Consider the following 19139-nt stretch of genomic DNA (forward strand, 5'->3'; position numbering starts at 1 on the left):
CTTATAATGGAATAGTATTCAGCCTTAAGAAGGAAATCCTGCCCTTGTGACAACATGAATGAACCTAGAAGAAATCATGCTAAGTCAGATAAGCCAGACACGGGAGGACAAATACTATGTCATATCACTCATATGAAGAATCTCAAACACATATATACACACATATATTTATACACAGAAGAGAGTAGAACAGTGGTTAACAGGGGGTGGGGGAGAGGAAAACAGAGAGGTATTAGTCAAAAGATAACAAAATTTCAGTAATACCATATGAATAAGTCCTACTGATCTATTGTACACCATAGTGCCTCTAGTTTATACTGCATTACACACTTACAATTTGCTAAGAGGGTAGATATTAAGTGTTCTTAATAACAATAATAAAGAGGGTGGGAAAACTTTTGCAGGCGATGGATATGTTTATGGCACAGGTGGTGGTGATGGTTTCATTCATGTACACTTATCTCCAAATTCATCAAATCGTATACATTAACATATACAGCTTTGTGAATGTTAAAAGAGGAAGAGAGAGAGAGACAGACAGGGTCCCGCATGATCCGTCCTGTTCTCTACTGTATCTGAACAAAGGACAGTGTGGACACATGGTGAACCTCAAATCCTCTGCTAAGCCATTAAAGTGAGTGGGTGCAAGCGCCAGTAAATGGAATGAGGAAAAACAGGTGTTTTCTCACACTGCCCAACAAATCACTTTCGTACCATCTAGTGTCAGAAGGAGACGACAGCAGGCTAGTACTGCCTGCTTTTTTCAGTCTTAACATATCCTTCTTTTAAAAGCCCAAATGTACGTATTCATAGCTTAGTTAAATTTCTACTAGAAATGCTTTAAAGTCATATTAGATTTCAATACTTTCGTTTTCAGACAAGGGTAAGGGCATATGCCAGAACATTATTGCAAGAAAACTTAAAAAGTAAAACAACAAACACAAATGTTGTTAAATGGCCGGACTTGAAGTCAAGCACTGTGGATCTGAACCATAACTGCACAGTATTCCAGTTGTATGACTTTGGGAATATTATTTAAACAAGACTTACTTTTTTACCTCTGTAAAATGAGGAAAGTTATTTTGAGGGAGGATTCAATCAATTAAATCTAATAATGGCTATAAAGTACTTGCCTCAGTGTCTTGCGGGCACATAGGAAGCGCTCAAAAGTATTGGCCGCCATTATTACAAGTCAAAAACAATTCTGTAGGACTTCATACTCAACACACAAAAATAGACTGAAAAGTCAACAATATCGTAGTAGCTAATCCAGGTAACTATCCATCATCCAAAAATGTTAATCCCTTCACATCCTGCCCCCAAAGTACAGCAGTGCCAAAACACAGTGTCACCACTAGACATGACCAAACAACAAGCCACCTGTCTTCTGGGATAAAGGGGTTGGGGGACCACAGTCCTAAGGGACAGCTAATACAAAGCAATGCTTTCACCAGAGCAATGCTGGTCTCTAATATTTATCAGTAATCATCCCACCATTATTAGTGTTCAGGGTACCAAAGACGAAAATGTGTGTGAATCTATGTGATTAACCAATACCAGGCTCAGCCCTTTCACAAAGGAGCTCTGATCTGTTCAACAAAGCACACTGTCCACCCACACCAGGGAGCAGAAACGTAAGCCCAGTTATACAAATCCAGAACCTAAAGCTGAAAGTTAACAATACGTATTTTTAAACTCTGAATTTTCAGAAGCAGGAATTTTAGGAATTGACTGCACTCCAGTTGCTATGTTTTCAGTCAGGTTTATACTAAAGAATAATCATTGAACCAGTATATGCTCTCCACTTGTAAATATTCATGATAGGTAAGCATTTGCTTATGAAATCTTCACTTTCTAATCAAAGTGGCAGAAAATTGATATGTATGACATTTTTGTATACAGTTTGTATATTTTGATATCAATATCTACAATTCTAAAATATTCATATTGGAAATAGATAACAATTACTGCACCAAACCCATTCATTCATCCTTCATTCTTATAACAAGTATTCACTGAGGACCTACTCAGGGCCAGGTATTGTGCTAGTGCTAAAACTGAAGTCAAGCTTTTATAGTCTCTTCTTCATTATTATCAACTATTTAGGATAAAGTTATGAGGAGAAATGACAATGGATTTAAATCCTGTTATGATTGTACTTTTATTAAAATTTCTATTAATTTTTGTATTAAGCAATTACAGACTTAATTAATCTTTCCACTTTCCTATAGACAAAAAAATGATCCCATCCCAAATCCTTCTATGTTGAAAAAAAATGCCAAAGCCATAAAATGAGCGCTTCAGCTATAAAAATGCACGATATAATAGATGTCACCTTCTCTTATTCAGCAAAGGGGCATTCTATAACTTTGTCCTTTGTCTTTCACAGAACAGTAACCTGAAGTCGTTTCAGTGGGGTTTTACTTTGGATAAAGTACAAAAATATTCTTCTCTAAGAAGCCGTTAATCTTTCCTCTGCAGCTGATGATTCTCTCTGCTCACCTGATTTTGGGGAAATCAGTGAAGTACAGCGTCCTGTTACCGCGGACCCCTTGCACTCCTCAGAGCCACCCTGGGCTTTCTCCTCCAGGCTGTGGGTAGCAGTAAGCAGGGATGCACCTCAATGCCTGCAGCCCACATCACATTTTCCAAAAGATTTTAAAGATGCACAGAGTTACATGGATACATAACAAACATTCAAACCTTACTTGTGAATTGATGGATAAGGAAGAGAGACATCAATGAATAGCTCATGGTACTCTGCGAACCTTGGGACCCAAAATTCTCCAATTATTATGTATTAGCATAGACACTGAGTATGTACAAATGTTTGCCTTCTATCCTGCTCCTCGTGGGCCACCAGCAAAGTGATTCCAGTCCCAGTCTTTTCTGCTCTCTGAAACTTCTTGCAAGAGGCTGTATAGTTTAATGCAAAGAGTACGGGGGATCTGGCTGTTGTGTTAGCTTTCTGTGGCCACTGTAACAAATTACCACAAATCTGTGGTTTAGACAATCCTAATTTACTATCGGGTGGTTCTGTCGGCCAGTAGTCCAAAATGGCTCTCCCTAGGCTAAGATCAAGGTGTAAGCAGGGCGAGATTTCTTTCTGGAGGCTCTAGAGGGGAATCTGTTTCCTTGTTTACCCAGCTTCGAGAGCCTGCCTGCATTCTTTGGCCTTGGCACTCCTTAATCCATCTCCAGAGCCAGCAATGGTCAACTGACCTCCTCTCCTGCCTCCCTCTTCCAGGTTTAGTGTGTGATTACATTGGGTCCACCCCATAGTTTGGTATCACCCCCCATTTTAAGGTTAGCTGATGAGCAACCTTCATTCCGCTTTGCAGAGTGACTTATTCACAGGTTCTGGAGATTAAGTGTGAAAAACTTAATCTCCAGGATCGTCACTTTGAATGACACACAACTAAACAGCAACGTATGTGTTTTTCAAAACTTACCTGTTCCACTAATTACATAGTGGGGATACTCTCTATCTTCAGGAACTTTTTTTTTTAAGTTACAAAATAAAATAGTGATGCAGCCTGAAATGTCTCAAATGGTAACAAGACCAATCCAAACTCTGCAGCTTAGTAAAGGTAAGTGTAGCACCCTGCAGGAATTGATCAGTCATTTAATCAAGAGTCACAAACGTGCCTGGAGATGTCCCTATCACCTCCTATGTAAAAACATAAAAATCCACCTGTTAAATCAGCATTCTTCTGAATAGATAATGACTTTGCTTTCAGCTGCCCACATCCTTATCGTACATTTTCTTATAAGAAAAAGGGAAGAAAGAAGAAAAACACCCACTAGTGATGACAACCTAGTTCCTCTCGCTTTCTAGGCAATGGTAACAATGTGAGGGACCTGGGGCACCAGGGGCCGCCTTGGGGAGTAATTAAGTGATTAGAAAGAAGAAAATTGACTTGTGTGATACCGTTACGTCAACAAACCAGCATTTCAAAACAACGTGTTACCTACATAACCTTGACAATTCATAACTCAAAAAAAATCACTGATTGAATTTTTACATTGACTAAAATTCATCTTAAAAACATGTAAATCTTATTTCTTACCAATTACAGCATTTTGGAGGTGTGGGGATTTGTGTGTTGGGGGAGAAGGATGAAAGAGGGAAGGAAACTCATCCCACTTTTTTTCCCCCTAAACAGCAACTAAGAGAAAAGGATCTTTGGGAAGGATCAAGGAAGCCTAATTGTGCAAAAGCCAACTGTCTTTCAAGTGACTTCACACTTCACAAAACGTGTTCACGTTTCTCATGCACTTTGCTTCTCGTATCTACCTTGTATGGTCGCTGTTAATTCCATTTTCTATTAAGGAAGATGACGGAGAGATTATTCAGAGGTCACAGAATGTGGACCCTTTGAATCTCCGAAGGAGGGGGACTCTCTTTGATGTCATCCAGAAGATGTCATTTGTGAGGTGTCCTCTCCTGGGTTCAAATCATTTATTCATTTATTTATTTAACAACTTTATTGGAGTATAATTTCTTTACAGTGTTGTGTTACTTTCTGCTGTGTAACAAAGTGAATCAGCTATATGCATACGTATATTCCCATATGCCCTACCTCTTGCGTCTCCCTCCCACTCTCCTTATCCCACCCCTCTAGGTGGTCACAAAGCATTGAGCTGATCTCCCTGTGCTATGCAGCTGCTTCCCACTAGCTAGCTATTTTACATTAGATAGTGTATATATGTCAATGCCACTCTCTTACTTCATCCCAGCTTACCCTTCCCCCTCCCCGTGTCCTCAAGTCCATTCTCTACGACTGTGTCTTTATTTCTCCCCTGCCCCTAGGTTCATCAGAACCATTTTTTTTTTTAGATTCCATATATATGTGTTAGCATATGGTATTTTTCTCTTTCTGACTTACTTCGCTCTATGACAGACTCTAGGTCTATCCACCTCACTACAAATAACTCAATTTCGTTTCCTTTTATGGCTGAGTAATATTCCATTGTATATATGTGCCACATCTTCTTTATCCATTCATCTGTCCATGGACACTTAGGTTGCTTCTGTGTCCTGGCTATTGTAAACAGAGCTGCAATGAACACTGTGGTACATGACTCTTTTTGAATTACGGTTTTCTCAGGGTTTATGCCCAGTAGTGGGATTGCTGGGTCGTATTGTAGTTCGATTTTTAGTTTTTTAAGGAACCTCCATACTGCTCTCCACAGTGGCTGTATCAATTTACATTCCCAACAGTGCAAGAGGGTTCCCTTTTCTCCACACCCTCTCCAGCATTTATTGTTTGTAGATTTTTTGATGATGGACATTCTGACTGGTGTGAGGTGATACCTCATTGTAGTTTTGATTTGCATTTCTCTAATGATGAGCATCCTTTCATGTGTTTGTTGACAATCTGTATGTCTTCTTTGAAGAAATGTCTATTTAGGTGTTCTGCCCATTTATGAATTGGGTTGTTTGTTTTTTTGATATTGAACTGCATGAGCTGCTTGTAAATTTTGGAGATTAATCCTTTGTCAGTTGCTTCATTTGCAAATATTTTCTCCCATTCTGACGGTTGTCTTTTTGTCTTATTTATGGTCCCCTTTGCTGTTATGCCCACCTCTTAATCCTTAATCCCTAACTTAAATATGCTACCTAACATGGCAAAAAGGACTTTGCCAATGTGACTGAATTAAGGAACTTGAGATGGGAAGCTTATCCTATATTATCTGGGTGGGTTCAATGTAGTCACTAAGGTCCTTATAAGAAAGAGGCAAGGGCTTCCCTGGTGGCGCAGTGGTTGAGAATCTGCCTGCTAATGCAGGGGACATGGGTTCGAGCCCTGGTCTGGGAGGATCCCACATGCCGCGGAGCAACTAGGCCCATGAGCCACAACTACAGCGCCTGAGCGTCTGGAGCCTGTACTCTGCAACAAGAGAGGCCGTGATAGTGAGAGGCCCGCGCACCACGATGAAGAGTGGCCCCCGCTTGCCACAACTAGAGAAAGCCCTTGCACAGAAACAAAGACCCAACACAGCAAAAATAAATAAGATAAATTAATAAATTAATAAACTCCTACCCCCAACATCTTCTTTAAAAAAAAAAAGAAAGAGGAGTGTCACAGTCTGAAACAGAGATTGGAGTTCTGGTGACCTCAAGAAGCTGGAAGAGGCAAGGAAATGGATTCTCTCCTGGATCCACCAAAAGGAATGCAACCCTACCAACGCCTTAACTGAAGCCAGTAAGGCCCATTTCAGACTTCTCATATCCCGAGCTGTAAGCTTAAAAAATGTGTGCTATTGTCCTTTCCCCATGATACTTTCTGTAAACACTTTCCCCTATTCATTATAAACTTTTAATTCTGTTTTAAGTGTGCTCTTCAGGAAGCATAATATTTAGTGCCAATTTTTATTTCATTTATTTAAAATAATTTAACTATTTTATATTTATTTTCTATTGTTTTGGTAGGGCTGATTTTTGTCCTTTTTACAGGGGATGGGGAGGTAGGGAAAGAATAGTAGAGATGTGTTTGTTTTCAACTCTGCCTTGCTACAGACTCTGCTTTTATATGATGTTGTCTTCTAAAATAAATTGGAAAGTATGTATCTGTATTTAAGTCTATTATTAGTAAACAGTGATTTTTTAAAAACATGTATCTAATTATTGGACAAAAACATATTTCATATTTTATATATATATCCACATATATATATATATCATATATATATCATGACTTTCTGGAAATGAACTGGGCTTCCTAGCACCACCCAAATCTTATCTTCTAAGTTAAAATCCTATTACTACACTGACCCCGAATGCTGGTTCTTCTAAAAAGAAAAAAATGATTAAAAACATTTTAAAAGAATTTATCAAAGTTTTATTTTAAATGTATCACTCTTTTTGTCTTATGAAAGAAATATGTATGTATTATGACAATTTAAAAATATAAGCATGAAAAAGGAAATAATAATCATTTCACAAAAAAGATATCACCTAGATATAATCACTGTTAGAAGTCTGGGTTTGGGTTCCAGTAATGGTGAGATAGCTTGAAATAACCTAACATTTTCACAGATAGCAAAAGACAAAACAAACAAACAAAAAATGATTTAAATGCACTAGAGAACAAGTAAAAGAAGGCAGATACTGAAGGGGAGTCAACCCTTAAAGAACAGACCCATAATGAATTAAGTCCAGGGTAGACAGCATTTCCTCTGACCCGTCTGCAAGGGGGAGAGACAGCTGGAACTCAAGCAAAAAGCTACAATATTACTGACTGAGGTGTCAAGAGTTTGGGATACTGAAGTGGCTGGAAGTCAAGAAGAGAAACCTAGAAAAACATGCATATAGACACCCTTCAAATTGTTGGCCAAACCTGGAAGTGTACATCTGTGGAGGAGACTTCAAAGAGCCCTGTGGAAAGCATCAGCTGCAATATTCAAAGAACTGAGCAGAGATTTCTGCTGCTGCCCACTGCTGGGGAGACAGGAGTTTAGGGTTTGAATCCCATCAAAGAAAAGAAGCTTGGTAAATATCCTGAGCTTTCCATAGACTCATCTTTATAAAGGATAAAACTAAGCTTCCCCCAAGTTCAAGAGAATCGGCCAGAAATACATCTGCACACTAGAACAAAATGCAACACTCTTCAGGGGAAGACAATAAAATTCAGAATCTAGAAAGATAGGGTTTATAAACTAACAGACTGGCCACATCAGACATAGGTGAAAATAGCGAGCAACTGGAACTCTCATATAGTATGTACTGGTGGAAGTGTTACAAAAGTACAATTACATTGGAAAAATGGCATTTTCCAAAATGGGTGTGAGTATAAGTCTTTACCCTATGATCCATCAACCTTCTCATAGGTTTCAGGATTTTAACCCAAGAAGGAACTAAATATATGTCCACAAAGAGTCTTGTAAAAGAATGTCTACATATGCTTTATTTGTAATGGTCCCGGACTGGAAATAACTAAAAGTCCATTAAAAGGACAATAGATGACCAACTTGTAGTAAACACATACACACACACATACATAATAAATGTAGTATATATACATATATATATATATATAATAGATATATACATGTATATACCACAGTTTATATAGAGAGAACATAAACTACTCTGCAATGAAACAGAATGAATGAATTACTGATATATGCAACATGGGTGAATCTCAAAATCACTTTGTCGACAGAAGAAAGCCATACACAAAAGAACATACTGCATAATCCCATTTATAAGAAGTTCAAGAACAGGCAAAACTAAATCAGAGCTCAGGGGTGGGGACTAACTAGAAAGAGGTGTGAGAAAATATTCTATTTCTTGACTGGGGTGACGGTTACACGGGTGTCTACATGTATGAAAACTAATCAAACGGTACATTTAAAATCTACACATTTCACTGTATGTAAATTTGCCCCCCCCTCAAATGTCTGTGGTATATCCTTGCAGTCTTTTATATTTTTAAGAAAGATAAACACAATCCCTGACATCGAGATGCCTGCTTGGCACTCCTAATGCGGACAAAAAGTGTTGCCTGCCATTCTAGTAAACAAAATGCTGTCTAGCCACCAGCCACTGTAGCCACCCCTGACCGTGTGGGGCACTCTGGGGGGAATTCAGGATGGAGAAAAACAGGATGCTGGCCCCAGGTAGTGAAGACACATATATAAGAAATCATTTCAGTGAGCTGGACTCTTGCACCTTCCCATACGTAGAAAAGCACTAAAATCCTTAACTTGAAATGTCTGTTTTTTTGTGATCAGCAGTAATCTTTTGATGTTCAACTGTATGATTTTTTTTTTTTTTCCAGCAAAAACTCCTATATATCCTGGCGCCTCCCTTGCCTCTTCGGAACAGTTCCTCAGAGCTACCTGAGAGGCTGTCTTCTGGGCTATATAGTCTTTAGCAAGGTTCCGGGATACAACATAACTCACAACTTTTAGGTTCTGTATTTCTCTTCAGTTGACAGTAGCTACCACACTTCGCTCTTCTGATGAACAGAAACAATTGCACAAACATTAAGCCATTCTTAATAACAAACATTTAAGTGATCAAAGAAAGCCACTCTGTGACTATTATAAAGTCAAAAACGAGATCAATCCATAATCATGTCTAAATACTGACAAAAATCATGAATACTAAGTCAAGAAAATGACCAAATATCCCCCAAACCTTACTAATTCTAGAGTCTGTTGCTTACTTACTAATTACTGATTCAGCCTCAAAGCATTCCTCTTGCCTCATAGAGGAGATTAAGGTTTCCAGTCATAGACCAGCCCCAGCTTTCTGAGAGTTTCTTACCAACAGAGCAAAAGCTTGCTTCCTGGAACCTTCCCCCAAATCACATAACACAAACCCAAATGCCATAAATAGGTCCTTTCTACACTCTTTTACCCAGAATGAATGGCATGTGTTCCTTCTAGCTGCCATAAACAATAACTCAACTTGTTCCACTACAGGTGTGTTCCTAGCAGTCTTTGGCTGGAGGTCATGGACACCATGTATACAAACGGTGTTTTTAAATTTTTTTCACTTAATGTATCTTGAATATGGCTTTCTATGTCTTCATATAGTCTACATTATAGTTTTTTATGGCTACATAACTTTCTACTACTCGGATATGCTAGAATTTCTTTAACTAAACCAATATTTTTCAGAAATCTAGTTTTTTTTCCTAATGTTTCACTATTATAAGCAGCCCTGATGAGCACTGAGCTGGTGAAATCTTTAAGGACCTTCACGATTATTCCACCAGGAGCAATTTCTTTAAATAAAATTACTGGAATTACTGGCTCAAGAGATATGAAACAATACTACATTGCACTCTTGTCTGAATATAAAATCTTAGCTACTGTAGGACAGACAGCACTTCAATCCACTTCAAACAGGCTACCATGCCCATTAACTCTCAGCTTAACTCTTACCAATTCGGCATCTTGTCAACTCTGATGGTCCTTTGTCCTCAACACACTAGACTTCTCAGCAGCATCTGACACAGGTAACTCCCCCTACTTGTTTAAATATGTCCTTACCTAGCTTCTGGGACACCACATTCACTTGGTTTTCTTCCCATGCCACTGGCCCCTCCTTCTCAGTCTCCTTTGGTGGTCCTTCTTCTTCTGCCAGACTCTTCAACAAGGAGAGTGGCCCGGGCCCCCTACTTTTCCATCAAACTTTTTCACAAGGTGACCAATCTATACTCATGATTTTATGTTCCATTTTCATATTTGTGACTTTCATAATTAAATATCCTCCCCGGACCTCGCCACTGAGCACCAGAAACACAGACTTCACTATTTATCTAACACGTCCCACCAAACCTGCCCTACCTCAGGGAATGACACCACACACTCCACCCAGATGATCAGACAAAAACAAAAAACAAGGGAGGAAAAAAAAAAAAAAGCTATGAAGAAGAACCTGATAGTATGAAAAGAGACCCGGTTAGAAAAGACAAAGAGTGATTTCAAAGTGAGTGCTTTTATGTTGAACTTCTCGTTTCTCCTTCCACATTTCAAATCAGATAATGAAGTGACACACTTCTGGATTTTGGTGTTAATATGTTGTTTATTCTGTTCTAATGAAAATAACGGAATAAATGTATAAAATACACATTATAAGTTCATTAAGTCCTCACAAAAATCCCATAAGGTGCTATTAGTTCATTTTTCCAGATGCGGACCAGTGGTAAACTGAGGCACTGACAGGCACCCAGAGGTACTGCTCATACCTTACACTGGCATTTTCCTAAAACATTTCACTTTTAGTGGAATGAAAAGAAAGAAAATTCCGCTCCTGAAATACTCTATGAATGCTAGGCCACAAAGCATCAACTCACGGTAACAAGGCACCAAAGCGTGTCTGGAAGCCATGCGTGATGCATAACGTATAATGCAAACCTAGGGCAGACTACAACCGAGCCCGGAGCAGCAAATCGAATTGGTCCCCACGCTTGCATACGTGTGCGTGTGCCTGGGAAAGAGGCAGACGAAGCCTTTGTCTTTACACACGACCCCCAGAGACGCCGGCGCCCGCAGTCATGGAAGGGGCTCCCTGGACCATCTGGGTCGCGCGCGGTCGCGGGGCCCACGACGCATGCGTGACCCAGGCGCGAGGCTGCTCGGCCGGGCGGCTGGGCGCTTACCTGATGCGCCGGGCGTGCAGATACAGTACCAGCAGCAGCAGGGCCGCAGCGAGGACCAGGCCCGGGGGGCTGAGAGGCCGCGGCAGCCACGGCTCCAGCGAGAAGCTGCCCATGCCCGCGGCCACGTCTTCCGCCGTCCGGATCGCGCGCGGCCGCGGGGGGCGGCCCGGGGTGTCTCTCCGAGCTGCGCGGCCGGCGAGTCTGCAGCCGGCAGAGGGTCCCGGGAGGCTGGCCTGGCGAGGCGCCGCCTGAAATGTCACCGAGGGCCCCCGGGGCCGAGTCTCAAAGTTCCCGGACTCCCCTCCCCCTGCCCACCCCCTGCCCACCCCCTCCCCCTGCCCCCCCTCCCCCCCCCCACCCATGCGCACCGCCCCGCTCGGCCACCGCCTCCCGCCCGGCCGCCTCTGGAAAACTGCGCGCCGCCCACCCCCGCCCCCCCGCCCCCGGGGCAGGAAGAAGGGCTAGAGAAGAGGGGGAAAGGGGCTAGGATTTCCCGAGCTCGAGCCGCTGAAGGCCTGAGGGAAGGGGATTTCAGTTCGCAGTTGGAAATGAGTCGTTCGGGTCCGTCATCCCCTCGCCCGCGCCCCGCGACCGCGCTGGCCCTCGAAGAGGGTTGGGACTGTGCCCGCTGCGCCCTGGCCCCGGCGACCTCTTCGGCAGCCCCTTCCTCTCCGCCCCCAGCCGGCGAGCTGCCCGCGCGCCCGCGCTGCCCTTCGCGCGCCCGCGCCCCCCCCTTCCACGCCGCGCTTCCCTGCTCGCCCCCGCGCCTGCTGGGCGCCGAGGCCAGTCCCAGAGGCCGGCAAGACAGGGACTAGAGCTGGGCCGGGACCCTCCGGGAGTCCCCATGGGACACACCATCCAGGAAGAGAGAAGACAGAGGAAACGAGCTGTTGCAAAACGACGCTAAGGTACTACGACATAAGTGGTACAAGCCCCGCAGGTTGTCCTTAGAAAGGATGAGGGAGAAACTTTGAAAATGTCTTTTCCTGAGTAATGACCATTCACATTACTTCGCACGTGTGTATTTACTCTCCACACCAAACTTGGAACGTAAGTTTTAGCAATGTATTAGAGAACATATAATGAGGCTCAGGTTAAGGTAACTTACCCTGGTCCCTCGGTTGATAAGTAATTAAAAAACATTCTAGGGCTTCGCTGGTGGCGCAGTGGTTGAGAGTCCGCCTGCCGATGCAGGGGACACGGGTTCGTGCCCCGGTCCGGGAGGACCCCACATGCCGCGGAGCGGCTGGGCCCGTGAGCCATGGACGCTGAGCCTGCGCGTCCGGGAGCCTGTGCTCCGCAACCTGAGAGGCCCACGTACGGCAAAAAGAAACAAAAAAACCCAAAAACCATTCTAACCAAGGCTATTCCAGTTACACTGTGTTCTTTCCTTTATGCAAGATTTTATTTGCGCAGTTCTCAAGACTGTTACAGCAGCTTCACAACTGGTCTCCGTACCTCCGACCTTTGAGTTTTCCAGCCCATCCTCTCCATTGCCACGTCCCTAAAGCACAGACCTATCCAGCTTTGACCCTGTTCGAAACTCTTACTGGTTGCCTTTGTGATAAAGATAAATCTTCATCCTGCAATGAGAAGCCTCCACAATTTGTCTCCATCCCATGGCTAGGACAGTTCCATATACAAGAAAGCTTGAGCCACAGTGTCCCTCACAATCAGCCCTTTCACACCTTGGCTTATGACATTCTCTCTGCCTGAAAAAGTTTCCTCTCTCCCCTAAATACTAAAATTCTACCTACCTGTCAATGCCCAGTTCAAATACCACTTCCTTCTAGAAATTATTCCTTACTGTTGTAATTAATCTCTCCCTCCTCTGTACTTTTAACACTGTCTCTGCTTTTGACTCCATCACATTTTCCCTCTCTATCTGAGTATTTCTGTCTATGTCTGTCTGGCCTGCTATAGAAGGTGAGAATCATCTCTTAGACAACTTTGTCTGCAACTACTCTCCACCTCCTGTCACCCTGGCCCCCGACGCTGGAGTTGAGGTACTGTAGTTGGAAGTACTTTGCATGTGCCTGGCCCTTGGTCCATGCTCCAGAACTGAATTACTGCTGTGTTGCTGTCCTTGGCCTTAAAGCTGTGAATGGCTGGGCAAGCATGAGAATTCCAATGTTTATGAGTTTCTTCATCTGACTTTTATTCCAGGGTTTTCTACTGCCTCTCCTTTCTCCTGTCATAGATTCAGTTTTCCAGGAAATCAGGGTACAGTGAGCCAACAGCTATTCTGTCTCCTCCAAGAAAAAGCAAATTGGTTTCCATCACTACCTGGCCAGCAGAGCCAGCATGCAGGATGGTATCCATGCCGTGCCTTTCTGTACCCACTGCAAAAAGTGCCTCTCACTAATTTTCACGAGAATCCTCAACTTTTATACTTTAGTTTTCCATTTGATCTCCTGGATGACTCTTCTCTTTGAAAACAGAGGTTAAAATGTTCAGCATTAATCAATTTGTTGAACATTTACCATGTGCCAAGCACCATGCTAAACATTTTATTTTATAACATTAATAACAGAAAACACCTGCAGTTAATCACAGTGTCTTATGTAGGTGGAAGGAAGAATACTACACTGTCACCTACTAGATTTGGTTAGCGACTGTGTCATCTCCCTATGGTATCTTACTTAGAATGCTTTATGGTATTCACTTAATAAATTTTGAATATATGTTTCTTTTGTGTTTTCCACTTCTGCTAAAAGGGGGCTCCATGCTGTAAACTGACCTGGTTGAAATAAAATCTAAAGACCTCTTTTATTCCTCTTTTGCTTTTGTAGCCCAATATCAGCATCATGATATTCAATCCAGTTCAATTTATTTTACCTCCAAAACGTGCCTTTATTCCCATCACTTCTCTGACAGAGATGACTAGTTGACCCTCCATGTCTGCTTCCCCCTCCTTCTCAGTAACAGGCCTCGATTTTTAACTGAGCCCATGGCTGTCCATTATAAAGACTGCTTTCCCAGCCTTCCTTGTAGTTAGAAGTGACCATGCAACTGAATTCTCACCAGTAGGCTAAGTTTCAGGTGTTCCTTCAGGGAAGTGGCCTTAACAGGAATGGTCGGGCCCTTTGCTTCCTTCCTCTTTTCTGCTGTTTAGAATATAGACACTATGCCTGGAACTCAAGCAACCATCGGAGCACGTATAAGTATGTCCCAAATATTGCATTCAGTATTATTTGCTGTTAATATGAAATTCAAATTTATCTTGGGATTCTATATTTTTTTTGGTTAAATCTGGTAACTCTAGTTTAATTTCAACACAGGGGTTCATAAGGCATACAGGTAAGGCAACTAAATTCTAGCTGACCAATGGTCCCCTCCAGAAATCAGCCACAAATATTTCTTTCAACACTGGCTACCAATGTTAGTATCTTATGTACCTTGGCTACACGAATTAGACCAGGGTTAACAGTCAGATCTAAAAGAGTCATGGGGTGGCCTTTATACTTTGAGGTATCCAGATGTGGAAATGTGTTCAGTACAGATAGCAACTAGCCTAATCATCTTTCTTCAGAAAATATTGATTGTGAGACACACGGAGAGAGAAAAATACAGAAGTAGGACCAGAGGGAGTAAAGGGAGAGCGTGATATATTGGAGTCTCTAAAGGAAGAGTTATGAAAGTCTAGGTGACAGGTCATACTCCAAAGCCTTCCCCTTCAGCCCAGCTGACCCTCATCTACCAGGTGGTCTAAGCTGTCAGCCTCTTTCTCTGTTCTCATTCTAGTCTATGATTAGGGCTTGAATTCTGTCCCTGTTTCCCTTGAGGCCTTCTCTTTTGAATCTAAAGAGCATGTTTGGAAGTCACCAAAACTTGAAAAATGACTATTTCCCTGCATTTCAACATCTATGTCCTAATTCTCCTGCTCTGACTTTGTCGTTTTTTTCTTTTTTTCTTTTTTTTTTTGACCGCTTGGCTGTGGGATCTTAGTTCCCCAGCCAGGGATTAAACCCAGGCCCTAAAACAGTGAAAGCATGGAGTCCTAACCCCTGGACCGCCAGGGGGTTTCCAGTCGTGCTCTGACTTTGAAAATATGAATACACTGGATTGAGACCTCCAAGTCCACCTATTTTGTCAGTAACTTCTTTTAAGTGCAAATTGTGTCCATGGCACTATGTCTGGACTGCTGGAGCTATAAAAGTGAATGAGATGGCTCTTCCTTCAAAGAGATGGACCTAAAAGGACTAAAAGCGTTGACATTGGAAAGGAGAAAGAAAAGAGGCTAGTCCACATGAGATTGTGGGGTGAAAATGAAGGGATTTAAGAACATGCAGCAATATGGCCGCAATCTTGTGAGCTCCTGGGAAGCAAAAAATGTGCTGGGGAAAGGGCATCTTGTAGGCTTTAGTTATTGGGAAACATTTGAAAGTCCCACTGTGGAAATTGTCAAAGAGGAATTTTACACATTTTTTTTCTAATATTGGGAATTTCCTAAAAGCAGGTTTGAGTATTCAGGCCTGAAATGTCCCATAACCTTTTGACATAAAATGTAGATTGGGTTCGAATCAGAACTTTAACTGAAAAGAATGACTGCTGTTATTCTCCCCTTGCTCGTGAGCTCTAACTAACTTTGACTTCCTATCCCCTTCTGTTAGAATTAAGACCACTTCTGGGCAAAATTGTGAAGCAGAGGAAGGGAAGAAAACTGAAAAGGATGGAGAGGACCTGCCATGGGCCAGGTACTGCTTCATGTTTTACACACACATTTTATTTAATCTTCAGAACCGACCTCTGATGTAGGCATTACTAGTCCTTTAGACATAAAGAAAACCAAGACTCAAAGAATTTCAGGGCGCCCGTGATTATTCAGCTAGTACATTCCACTGTGCATTCATCCCTCCTTCCACAGTACCATCTTGCCTTCCTTAGAGCTTTCTTTCGCTAACCCCTTACCACATCTGTTCAATCATTCTGGCCTCCATTTTTAGGAATCCTCTCTTTACCTTGAGCTGCCCATAACCGAGGCACCCCATGGAGACAGTTGGGCCTCTGCTTTATACCCTGGCCTACCTCAGAGCTACCTCACTAGCTCGGAGGCTAGTCTTGGCTTTCCCATCTGAAAAATGTTATAAGACTACTTTCCCTATAGGTTTATGAGGATGAATTTGTGAACAGTAAATATATGACAGTCAGAATGCCTGGGGCTTCTCCCTTTCTTTGCATTTGAGCACCTTCTGCTCCTTTGGCAGAGGGTATAAATAGAAATGAGTTTATCAGACAAGCTCGGCCCAACTAAGGTGTTAGCCTGTTGATGTATTACTTCTACCCAATTAAAATGTAAAATGTGCCATTTCTTGCTTGATTAAGGTAGCTATTCTGGTTGTAGCTAAGATAGCAGTGATGGTAAATATATATATATATCCTGAAACCTGAGTCTGCTGTTAGTATTGTTTAATCGGCACAGAGTGAATAGTGAGGCACCTTAGATGCTGGCCCTGAACCTGACCAAACATATCTTAAATCACAAATTCTTCCTCTTATTCTGTCTTTCTTTAAAATGTAAACAATGCAGTTCTTTTCCCTTTAGTTGCCCTTTCTCCTGAAAAGCCAATTTATAGTGTTGACCTAGCACTCAGCTTACACATACAGACATGGCAGGCAGGAATGCTTATTCGATAAAATGCTGTTGAATGAACAGAGTGACCCAACAATAGAGAGTGTTGTTACATTTAACTCTTTTTTTTTTAATAAAGTACAATTTTAGGTAAGGCCTGAATATAATTATTTTGAAGCAGCTTTAAAAATGGTGGAACAGATGGCTCTGATTATCTCCAAGAGGAAGGAAAAGATTCAAGAGTTTTGTCATTTCTTGTTTAATAGTCTTGGCATTACTTATACATACTTGAGTTTTGAATACACTGGCTTATAAATTCACAATCCCACGCTAACCCTTAGTTCATACTCATGATCTGACCCTACTTCCCATGCCAAGATTTGAGACTCTCCATCTCTGTTTCTGATTCACTGGCTTTTCCAACATTTCATTTCCTGATTAGCCACTGAACCCAGATTTCTGAGGACAGAAAGCACAAGGATCCCCACAAACTTATCCCCCAGCTATCTCTGTTCACTAAGGGAGAATTTTAGACTCAAAAACTTCTTTTGGGGGTGGGGGTGGACGGTTTGGGCCAGGCTGGTTCCTGGAGAAGCAACAAAAGCCCTGGTCTGGAATAAAATCTACCCACCAGGTTCTGCTGTTTCTGCCTGTTACAGGAGAGGTTTTGGAAAACAGACTCAGAGAGAGACAGACCAGCGCAGGACTATATTAGGACAGAGTCTCAGGATCAACACCAGGGGTTGAAACTGACAGACAGAGGGAAGTATTGGGTTGGGGTGCAGTCTCATCCAAAGACTCGGCCTGTGAGGATACTGAGAACCCAGGCGGCCCTTTAGAATTACCCCAAGATGGGGTGAAGGTCCAGGCCTTCAGATCTCAATATCAGCATGCCTTTGGTTGTGGACTGCCCTCAGGATAATGGAAAGCTGAGGGTGACCTTGGAGAGGAACTCTTCTTTAGCTGAAGGCAATTCCTGAAGCAGCTGCTGACACTCCCAGAAGCGGAGCGCATAGGTTCTCCCATCCTGACAGAATCTGAGCGACACAACACAGTGACCACTAAATACACAGTGTCCACCACATACACAGTGTCCACCACATACACAGTGTCCACCACGTACACAATGACCACTACATACACAGTGTCCACTACGTACACAGTGTCCACCACATACACAGTGTCCACCACATACACAGTGTCCACCACGTACACAATGACCACTACATACACAGTGTCCACTATGTACGCAGCGACCACTACGTACACAGTGTCCACTATGTACGCAGTGACCATTACATAGTGTTGCTATGGTGCCACAGAAATGTATCAGGGCAGGTAGCGCATAGATGGTGATGAGTCTTGCATTCATTCATTTTGTAGTTGTTCTCTTTCTCACTAGCAGAACCATAGTAACACTAGCCTCTCAGCTTCTGAGATACAGCAGTCATGTTTATTAAATGATTCTAATGTTAAAGAAAAAATCTTTAGACTACAGTACACCACCCTTATCTGCAGGGGATACCTTCCATGACCCCCAGTGGATGCTAAAAATGACAGATAGTACCAAACCCTATATTTGTTTTTTCCTGTACAGACATACCTATGATAAAGTTTAATTTATAAAGTAGGCACCAGAAGAGATTAATAACAAAAACAAATAACAAAATAGAACAATGATAATAATATACTGTAATAAAAGTTATGTGAAAGTGATCTCTCTCTCTCTCTCAAAAAAAAATCTTATTGTGCAAATTTAATGCCTTTTCCATCTTAACTAAGCACTTATCCTGCACCTTGGCCATAGCTTTTGCAGACGGAGGTGCGACAGCAAACCTAGCACCAATTTATTTTTCATTCTGCACAATTTCACAGACAGAAGATTTGTTCTTACCACAGATCTTAGCAACCTCAGCATACGATTTTTTTTTCTTTCTTTATTAAGTGAAGAACTTTCACCTTTTCACCCTTAAGACTTCTCTTTGGCATCTTGCCAGGATCACTACTCTTGCACTTTGGGGTCATCATGAAGTAACATAAGAGTTACTTGAACACAAGCACTGTGATACAGCACCAGTCCATCTGATAACCGAGAGGGCTACTAAGTGACTAACAGGCAGGTTACGCTGAACAAAGGGGTGGTTCACATCCCAGGTGGGATGGAGCGGATGGCGTTAGATTTCATCACGCTACTCAGAATAATACGAACTTTAAAACGTATACATTGTTCATTTCTGGAATTTTCCATTTAATATTTTCAGACCGCAGTGGACTGAGGGTAACTGAAACTTCGTAAAGTGAAACCATGGGTAAGGGGGGGACTGGTGTGTTTATGAGTCAAAGATTTATTACAATATTGCAACAGGAAAGCCTCTAGGAGGTCAGTTCAAACATTTACTCTGATTAGAAACACTATAGAAAGAGAACGTCAGCTAACCACTGTTCAA

General features: G+C 42.1%; 1 protein-coding gene across 1 annotated transcript in view; it reads right to left on the reverse strand.

Annotated features, from left to right (window-relative positions):
* LOC101272520 (cytochrome P450 7B1) overlaps positions 1 to 11417 on the reverse strand; it is a 189689-nt gene extending 178272 nt beyond the window's left edge. The window contains exon 1 of the mRNA XM_004274972.3: positions 11121 to 11417. Within this exon, the coding sequence (XP_004275020.1) occupies positions 11121 to 11233 (113 nt within the window). The 5' untranslated portion in view covers positions 11234 to 11417. The remainder of the gene's footprint in view (positions 1 to 11120) is intronic.
* Positions 11418 to 19139: the final 7722 nt, after the last annotated feature.

The sequence above is a fragment of the Orcinus orca genome, chromosome 17, assembly GCF_937001465.1.
Source record: "Orcinus orca chromosome 17, mOrcOrc1.1, whole genome shotgun sequence".
Lineage (NCBI taxonomy): Eukaryota > Metazoa > Chordata > Mammalia > Artiodactyla > Delphinidae > Orcinus > Orcinus orca.